The sequence below is a fragment of the Dermochelys coriacea genome, chromosome 4 (assembly GCF_009764565.3).
Source record: "Dermochelys coriacea isolate rDerCor1 chromosome 4, rDerCor1.pri.v4, whole genome shotgun sequence".
NCBI classification, from domain to species: Eukaryota; Metazoa; Chordata; order Testudines; family Dermochelyidae; genus Dermochelys; species Dermochelys coriacea.
This window is the reverse complement of record NC_050071.1, coordinates 121,077,383-121,086,465: the sequence shown is the minus strand read 5'-3', so window position 1 is coordinate 121,086,465 and position 9,083 is coordinate 121,077,383. Positions and strand designations below refer to the sequence as shown.

The 9,083-nt window shown below is 42.2% G+C and overlaps 2 protein-coding genes across 6 annotated transcripts in view; one reads left to right on the top strand and one right to left on the bottom strand.

Annotated features, from left to right (window-relative positions):
- Nucleotides 1-4: 4 nt before the first annotated feature.
- On the top strand, nucleotides 5-5,815 carry CCDC96 (coiled-coil domain containing 96). Its single transcript, XM_038400300.2, has 2 exons — nucleotides 5-814; nucleotides 1,160-5,815. Exons 1-2 carry the CDS (start codon nucleotides 20-22, stop codon nucleotides 1,703-1,705), a joined length of 1,341 nt encoding a protein of 446 aa, XP_038256228.1. The 5' UTR covers nucleotides 5-19; the 3' UTR covers nucleotides 1,706-5,815.
- The window catches only part of TBC1D14 (TBC1 domain family member 14), a 119,968-nt gene continuing 116,297 nt past the window's right edge, over nucleotides 5,413-9,083 (bottom strand). For all 5 annotated transcript variants that reach the window (XM_038400295.2, XM_043512487.1, XM_043512485.1 and 2 more), the window contains one exon: nucleotides 5,413-8,619. In XM_038400295.2, the coding sequence (XP_038256223.1) occupies nucleotides 8,554-8,619 (66 nt within the window). In that variant the 3' untranslated portion in view covers nucleotides 5,413-8,553. The remainder of the gene's footprint in view (nucleotides 8,620-9,083) is intronic.

Sequence of the window (9,083 nt, the reverse complement as noted above, 5' to 3'; positions counted from 1 at the left end):
AGAGGACCCAGCTGAGGGGATGGAGGGGGAGGGGGAGGGGGACGAGGCTCCGGCTCACCCCGGGGAGTCCCCTGTGGAGGCAGAGGGCCCGGCGGCCGGAGAGGAGGGGCCGGAGGAGGCCGAGGGCGACAGTGCCCTTGAGAAGCCGGCGGGGGAAGAGGCTGCCGCGGAGGAGGGGGAGGCAGAGTCGGAACCCAGAGCGGGCACGGAGCCTCCTTCCCCGGCCGCTGAGGGAACCCCCGAGGCCGAGGCGCCCACCAGCGCCAGCTTCACGGAGGGCGAGGCCGAGGAGCCGCCCCCGCTGCAGGTGCGGGAAGTGCTAAGCCCCCAGGAGGGCTGGGGGGAGGGGCTGGGCAGCCCGGAGGAGGCGGCGCGGCGGCGGCGCGCGGAGCTGACCGAGCAGTACCGCCTCCTGCTGGCCGAGCGCGAGCGCACGCGCCGGTACAACGGGCACCTGCAGTTCAAGCTGTGCGAGCTCTTCCGCAAGAAGGGCGAGGAGCCGCCCCGCGCGGAGCTGGAGGAGCCCGTCTCCGCCAAGGAGCGCCGCTACGCCCGCTCCCTGGCCCTGCTGGAGGAGCTGAGGAGCCAGCTGGCCCGGCAGAGGGCAGGGGACCAGCTCCAGATAGACGACCGGGAGCGGCGCTGCACGGGAAAGCTGGAGCAGGTGAACGCCGACTGGCTCGCCTTCCAGGCCTGCAAGAAGGAGGTGACCCTCTTCACCCTGGGGCGCCAGCTGGGGGGCAAGGGCGCCGCCATTAAGGAGGTGGAGCACATGCAAGCCAAGGAGCAGCGGAAAGAGAAGGAGATGAGTGAGGTAAGGCCCCCCCCTAATGTGGGACGTGAGCTTCCAGAGCGGCTCCGTGAAACCTAGGGAAGGTGGGCCACAGCTAGCATCACCCTAGCGTACCTCCCCCTCTCATGCATATATTTTCAACTTTGGGCCAGATTTATAAAAGTAGTTAGGCACCTATAAATGAAGAGCCGCTTGTGAAAATCCTGCTAGGTATCTAGCACCTGCTAAAATTCAGAAGAAGATGCTTCATGGATTAGGTCACTTATATTTAGACTTGACAAAGCACAAAGGCGGCCTGTCTTGATAGAGAGGTGGATTAGAAAAAGTTAATAAATCTTTCCTGCTCTCTCATTTCTGCCATTCTAGGGCCGGTTGGAAAACATCAAGCTGCAGCATAAGGTTGAAAAGCTTGAAGCCAGCCTGAAAGCTCAAGAGGAGGTGGCAGAAGGACTGCACCTGATAGACTTTGAGCAGCTGAAAATAGAGAACCAGACCTACAATGAGAAAATTGAGGAGCGCAATGAAGAGCTTCTGAAGTTCCGGAAGAAGATCACTAATACAGTGCAAGTCCTGACCCAGCTCAAAGAAAAATTGCAGTTTGTAGAAGCTCAGAATCAAGACCAAAGGGCCCAGCTCATGGAGATTGAGGCACTGGTGGCCCAGAAAAGAGAGATTCTGACCAGAACAAAACAGGCTAGGGATAGTTTACGGGTACACAACCTGAAGTTGCGACAGAAGTGTGGGCTTCTTGGAAGTGAGGTACTGCTGCGGGACTTCGAGAACAAGGTGGATGCTGCTGAAGTGCTAAGTCAGCAGCTGGAGATGCTGAAACGTCACCATGCTGGACTCACCCTTACTTGCAAAGCTGTAAAGAAAAAAATCAAGGAAGCAAAATCCTTTCTACCAGAATGAGGATTTTGGAGAAGAAAGTGAGGTTAAGACAGACAAACAAAAATTGAGCACTTAAATTGGTTTATTTATCTCTGATAGTGTCTTTCATGTACAGGCTTGGTATATAGTAAAAGGGTGAAATATTCTCAATTTCACATCTAAATGAAAACTTTGTTTCCCAAGTTTTAATATTATACATTCCATCAGGAGACTGCCATCAAGTTATGCCTTTTTCAATGGCTCATGAAAAAAACAAGCATATTTGGCTAATTACTCTATCAGATATTTTAAGTATGCTTTTAAAAAACACACACACTGGCACTATTCTAATCACTGGCAGCAACACCTTCTGGGGTAAGCAAAAAACTGCAAGTCAAATGCCCTCAGATTCCAGTCCTGGTTCTGCCACTAACTCACTGTGTGGCTTTGGGAGTCTGTTCCCCACAATGCTAATGTAGGTGTACTTACCTACCTGTGTCTCAGACATTTTTTGAGGATTAATTTTTGTAAAACTCTGAAGATATAAAGTGATATAGATTGTAAATAATACAATTTACCAGGAGCTTGTTTTAGTATTAATACATAGCAGTTATATGCACAATACACTGAACAGGTGTTAACTAACCTAGTTATCCTCAAGCTGTGGTTGGTGAAGCACTTGTGATCCGCAGCATCTTCCCTATTGGTCCACAGAATTAAACAGCAGAGAATTAAACAGCCAAGCAGCAGAGAGTTGAAAGGGAGATCCATGAAAAGTTCTCTTATGAAGATGTTCACAGAATGCAAGAGCTGCAGAATTATGCATGCTAATTAATCCTTAAATCGTCCTTGTGAGGGAGTTAATTTATTGGCCACTGGTGGATGAAAAATCTTTGTAGAGGGCAGGATTGCATGCACTGGTCTAGTAAGTAATGAGTGGCTAGTGACTGACCTTTTTCTGGTTTCTAAAGTTAGAAGAAATGTCTCTACAGCAGTGAAATAATGTGGGTCAGAACAGTGGCCGGGGGTTATAACTTCAGTACTTAATGAGCAAGATGACAAGGAGTAATTTTAACATTGGCATTTATATACTAAGGCAATAGACACCTTAGACATACTTTACCTGGAGATCCAAATCTCTTCTAACCCCAGTAAATCATGCTGGTTCATTGTAGACTTAGTACAGATCCTAAACTACACAAGTTGATGCAATAAGCATAATTAGACATATCAGTCTCAAGGTCTGCACACGTTCAACATACATCTGAGAAATGACAGCATCCTGAGGTTCTAATTACAAAATGAACAAAAAATAGCCTTCTCAGTAACAGTCCAGTGCACTAGATCTTGCCAAACAAGAATCAGCAAACAAACTTATTGAGTTTTCTTAGCTAAGATGTATAAAAGAGTAAATTAAAAAGCATTAAGAAGTTTCTAAAAACGTTTACAACTTTTTTTTTTTCTAAGTGATCTCTGAAGTAGCTTTTCTGAATCACCTTAACATTGGGAAAAAAAATTGATACCACACCTAAAAAATTCTCAGTTGGGAGGGAGGAATTGGGATCATGATGGAAAGCTGGTCATTTTATTACTGAGAGCATAAAAGGTTTGTCTTCTATCCTGGAGAGACGACAGTCTCTGAAAACAATCCTGCATGGTCTTGGAACAAATTAGATGTTTTTCATCTTCTCTAATTAGTTTGATTTGATGATGTCCCTTAAAGTCTTTTTTTTTGCAAAATGGTTTGAGTCACAGCAAAACAATTCAACTGTATTAAATACCCCATTTTTATGTTTATTGGTTTTTAGTGCTCTACTAAATCACCAGTAGTGATGAGAGTCTAGAAAGTAGGTTGACTAATTGGGGCAAAACACCACTACTCAGTTTAATCTTTTCTCTCTTGCAGAAACTAGCCAGCACATGGAGACATATCAATAAATATAGTGGCCAACATCTTAAATGAAAAAGGGAAATAAATTATTTATAAAACCCGGTTTCTTTCAGGTTAAGCCCAGTTACTCAGGCAAATAGGTAAGCTCTTCATCAGCTAAAATTTTAAGTTAAAGATGTCCTGTTGTGCAGTACAGCATCTATTTGGTTTCCTACTCAGTTATTTTGGTAAAGATATAAGGACATACGAGTAATGGACTCCCTGTAACAGAATTACACTATCTAATTCAGCCTCAGTATGATGATCAAGTTACAGTTCTCTCTCACCATAGCATTTATGAAGCTTGCTCCATTTTCTGTTTTACTTACTCTCCCACTACTCCAGAGGAGCAGTATGTATTATTCCTACTTTTTGATGCATGTTCCAAAGCCCTACTAGTGTAGTTGGATTTCCTTTAAATAGTCTTCTTACACTTTGTTCCTTTTGTCTCAAGTGAAAAAATAAAATGGCTTATGTGACACTTTTTAAGACTGTTAAGCAGCAAGGGCTAACATGCCTTTCACTTTCAGGTACATATGGCCTGAGGAAGGAGAGGCTAGTAGGCACGGAAAAGCAGCTCTTCAGTGTGGAGGTTTGACTGAGATGGGGAAGAATGTAGGGAGCAAATGCACTCTGCAGCTGTTAAAAACAAACTAACATTCACTTAATCTTATGCAACTTCCTTGGAAATTTCGTGTCCCAATGTTGTGAGAACAAACAGTTACAACTCTGGTCTTCCAAAGCCCTTCCTCCTGAGAAAATTGATTAGAATTTGAAACTGTAACCAGAAGTCGGCAACGTGTCCGTACACTGACACCAGTGTCTATAGTAAAAATTTTGAGGTCCGCGGGGGTGCTTACCTCAGGCAGCTCCCCGCAAGTGTCTTTCTCCCCACCTCCATGCTGTTGCTGGTGGAGGTGTGGCCAGGCGCCTCTGTAGGCATGCTGCCTCTGTGCCCCCTGGGAGTTTCAGGGGCAGCAGCTGCGGAGAGGGCAGTGCGCAGAGCTGTCTGGCTGCGCCTCCGTGTAGGAGGTGGGGGGGGAGGGGAGGATAGACATCTTGATGCTTCTGGGAGCTGCTTGAGGTAGGCACTGCCCGGAGCATGCACCACTGACCCCTCATGCACCGCAATCCCCTGCCCTCTAAACCCCTTATCCCCAGCCCCACCACAGAGCATGCACCCCCAGCTGGAGCCCTCACACCCCCCCAACCCTCTGCTCCAACCCAGAGTCCCTCCCCTGAACACCTCATTTCTGGCCCCACCCTGGAACCTGCACCCCCAGCCCAGAGCCCGTACACTCCATCCCACACCCCAACCCCCTGCCTCAGTCCGGAGCCCCCTCACCCCCCCCCCCCCCGCCAATGTCCATCACTAAGTCCAGTAATTTTGTCAAGTGTCTGTCATGCAACATGGTGGTGCTGACCCCTGACTATAACATGAAACTCAGGAGATCCATGGACCCTTTGTTTTCTCCCTATGGGAAAGTACAATATGGCACCATACAGGAACTGTTAAACCTGAAAATCCCTTTCTTTGTAAACCTTATTACCAGTATGTGCTAACTGAAAAAAAGGAAGCAATTCCAAATATTTTCAAGCAGACTGGAATTATAGCAGTCAGAACAGGGAAGGGAAAATAAATAGTTTTAAAAAAACTCAAACACTATGAAACTGGAGCATATGCAAAGTTCTGTTTCATTCAGTGAATGGAGTCAGGAAGAGGAGTTGATTCCTTATCAACAGGTAACAGGTACTAACAGTATTAGTATATAAACTCAGGAACTTCAGCGTGGATTACACTGTAATTGACACCATGTGATCTAGATAAATTTACATGACTATTTAATAAAACCATATTTACAGTTCAAAAAAGTTCCAGTTTGATACATGTACTTAAACAAAATTTGATAATCATACGTAAAAACAAACATGGTATACAGAGAGTGTCAGTAGTTCTTTACATATCATTCTAGTATTTAAAACATTCAAAAATAGAAGCCATTATAAAGTACCTTTCAAAATGAAGTTCTTTACTAAATGATACATTTTGACTATTACTGATTGAAGATGCAAAATATTTTGTTTTACTGTAAAGTGCAGGTTGCACAAAATCCCAAACCAGGTTGCAGTCTTCCTAGTTTCTCTTATTTGCTGCATGTAAAGTGAAAGTTGCATACTTCTAAATTATTGCAGCATTTTCATTTTTTTAAACCTTGGGAGGGGGTGGGGGGGAAGATCAGCTCTCTGCTTTGATGGAGAATAGGGGAATCTCAATGCATCATGTTACACATACCCTTGAACACCTTAACAATAAAATCAAGTTGGCAAAAATCTGGTATGCAATCCCTGAATTGAATTATGAAAACCTTCCTTAATAGCTAATTAAGATATTTGGTATGCTGTCAGAAAATTAAAAAGCTACAGTGGCAAATAATCCTATTCCATTATTACACATCTCAACAGCATTATCAAAATTCAAGCATATTTTCAAATCAAGTATACTGAAAAGTTTAAACAACTATCTTTAGGCAGGTGAAAATTTTTCCCAAATACAGGGGTTTTGGGGGGGGGGAAGGGGAGGAGAACAAAAACTGTGCAAAGCTTCTTATTGCATTGCTTTTTTTCATTACTTAAAGAACATACCTTTATGTACACAAATAAATCAATTAGAAAATATATACATCTTCTAAGAAAAAAATCAACCACAGAACAAAATAATTACATCTGCAAGTAACAAACAGTGCACAAGTGCTGCAGCAGGCCTTCTTCCACAACCAAGTCCATTTTCAGTATTAACATTAAATATCCAATTAGGTGGGGAGCAAAATGAGACCAGATTGGGGATGGCTGCTAAATATCCAGTGGCTAAACATTGCATTCCAATAAGGTAGGTGAACCACGTTCTGACACACTTGGTTTAAAAGAACCTACAAATTAAGTTGCAATGAAGACTACGTTACAGTTTCAAAGCCAGCTACAGTACCATTAACTGGATGTATACTGAGAATAAAGTTGGTCTGCATAAATACGTAATGTATAGTACGTAAATGTATAGTGCAAATGTTCTGGATGTTAGGCCTCTATACACCTTCACAAAAAAGGCATATCTGTGATATTAAAAACGTAACATAGATCAAAAGGTACTGACTTTCCAATTTTCTATTGCACTTCATCACATTTACAATGCCAATACCAGTCATGAAAGGACCAAAGCTAAGCAATTTCTGAGGAGAGAATGGAATTGCCATTCTGATACCTGGACATTTACCTTCACAAGAATTTTTACTATGCTGCCAGTTACTGAAGAAATTAATGGCCAGTACCAGATATAAGCTAAGTAGCTAATTATGGTAGGTATAGAAAGTGCAGAAGGGGAAGAGAGGCCAAAGAGGTAACAGACTTGGAAGCTGCATTTGCATTACATACTCTTTGAAGTGACAGAATCCTGAAGCACTTATTTGGAAAAATAATTGTTGCATTTGAGTTTTTTTAAGATTACAGTCAAAATACCACTTATTGAAAATATACCACTTCACTAATGGACAGTATTTTGCATGTATCCTATAGACATTTTACATTATACGCTGTATGTACTTGGAATTTAATAGTGTGTGCAAGTATACTTCCACTTTTAATCCAGTTGTGTTAGTTCCAGTTCTCTCTCATCTATACTTGTGTTTCAGACATCAGAGCAGCCAGCATAAAGACAGACTGAAGGTGAATGGTGAAGATAAGATCCAAAGCTAGAGAGGATTCAGAATTTCCCATTTACAGCTATCAAAAATACATATTGTTTCAGTTATTTTCCCTTTTCAGTGTTGAAACTCATTTATAAAGCAATTTATCCCATGCAGTTTTTTGTATAGTGTACAATGTAAATCATGGACACTTATGATTTACAATCAAACATTCAGCTGATGAAGGCAGAGAAAATTTTAGCTGTATAACAGAAATACGCAACTGCAGTTTGCCATCTGCGTAACTTGCTCGAGCACAGTACCGTGTGGTACAGGCTGGTCTTAAAAAACACCATTATCCTCAAAAAGAACTAGATCAATGGATGAATTTTACTCATCCCATTAGCGAATTACCATTTCTTGACACTTTCCCCAGCAAACCTCATTTGCTAATTACCATTTACTAGCATCTTTCTTCTGTTCAATAGGTGCATGGGAGTGAGCCAATGGGAAATAATGCTATAATACTACAGATCAGCCCTTGGAGAGCTTAGTACCCAGTGGGATTAATGTGGCACTTTCCCAATGCATCCATATGCGTGGGAAACACTGTTGCAAGGCAGGTTGAAAATGGACTCTGCTGCTGTACTGCTAGTCTGACTCCTCCCTCACTAGTTTTTAAGTGTATTTTCTACTTACAGTGGTGTTTTTGTTTGGTCTTGGTTTTCAGTTAATGAGATGGAATGTAGTTCTATTTTAACATTTTCTTTGGTAAATGAGGCCTATAGCTTTTAAAAAAAGGGGACATTTCTAAGAAAGTGGTCCTTACCTCACTTAACTATGAACTCCAGTACCAGTTACGGAACAGGTTCTCCAAATCCACCTACACTTATGCATGTATATTCTGGTTAAGAATCAAACTGGGGAGTAGCTTTCAAAGCAACTCACACTGTTACCAATTACCAGTATTTAAAAATACTTAAACTGAAATAAAAAAGGCAAGCTTAAAATTGCCTGGTTTCATTGCCTTCATTAAAAGTGCAGAATGTATAATGCTGTCCACAGCAAACACACATTATATTAAGCTTCTTAAGGCTAAGCCTTGGTTTTGTTACTTAAAAAGTTTTTCTTTTCCACTTTTTTCTTTAAGGCCAATTCCAGTGCTAAACAAAAAACTCAAAACAACAAACTTATTTGTAGCTCTACATATTGAGTTCATCTTGACATACAATTGCCACTTCAGATTCTTTTCCCTTGGATCTCAATTTGAGGCAACTGTAGTTTCAGTGTTTGAGTGAAGGGCTTCCTCTTTCCACTTCCCGGTTATCTTTCTGCAGTGCAATCAATACCTAGACATTTCAAAAAGGGAGTTGAGAGAAAGAAAGAAAGAAAAAAACCACAATGAAGTTAAAAATAGACTTTAACATGTTTGGTTACAGTGCGCCAACAAGCTATTGCATAATTTTGCCATTCAGTTACCTCAGAGCAAGAATATTTAAAGAAATTATTTTCAAAAAAATTTCAAACTTTGAAAGATCTTCTGCAGTAAATGGGAGGTCTGAGAAACAGCTAACATCATAAGACTTTGGGGCACTTTGCCATGTGGGCACGGTGTCACTTTTCCATCCCATTTGACAAGGTACAAAATCTAAGGTGAGGAGAAAAAAACCCAAAACCATGCACCATGAAGCCTAGGGGTTGGTTCACTACTCTTTGACATGCTTATAGTAGAATCTCTTTCTGCCACCAGAAATTGCCTGAGAAAAAACATATTACCAAATGAATCTTAACTGTCTGAGACTGTAGTGAATAA

What these genes read in the sequence shown, in the direction of transcription:
- CCDC96 (XM_038400300.2), top strand. Translation starts at nt 20, where the DNA reads ATGGAGGGGGAGGGGGAGGGGGACGAGGCTCCGGCTCACCCCGGGGAG. An exon ending in AAGAGAAGGAGATGAGTGAG is followed by an intron (nt 815 to 1,159) that starts GTAAGGCCCCCC and finishes CTGCCATTCTAG; the next exon opens with GGCCGGTTGGAAAACATCAA.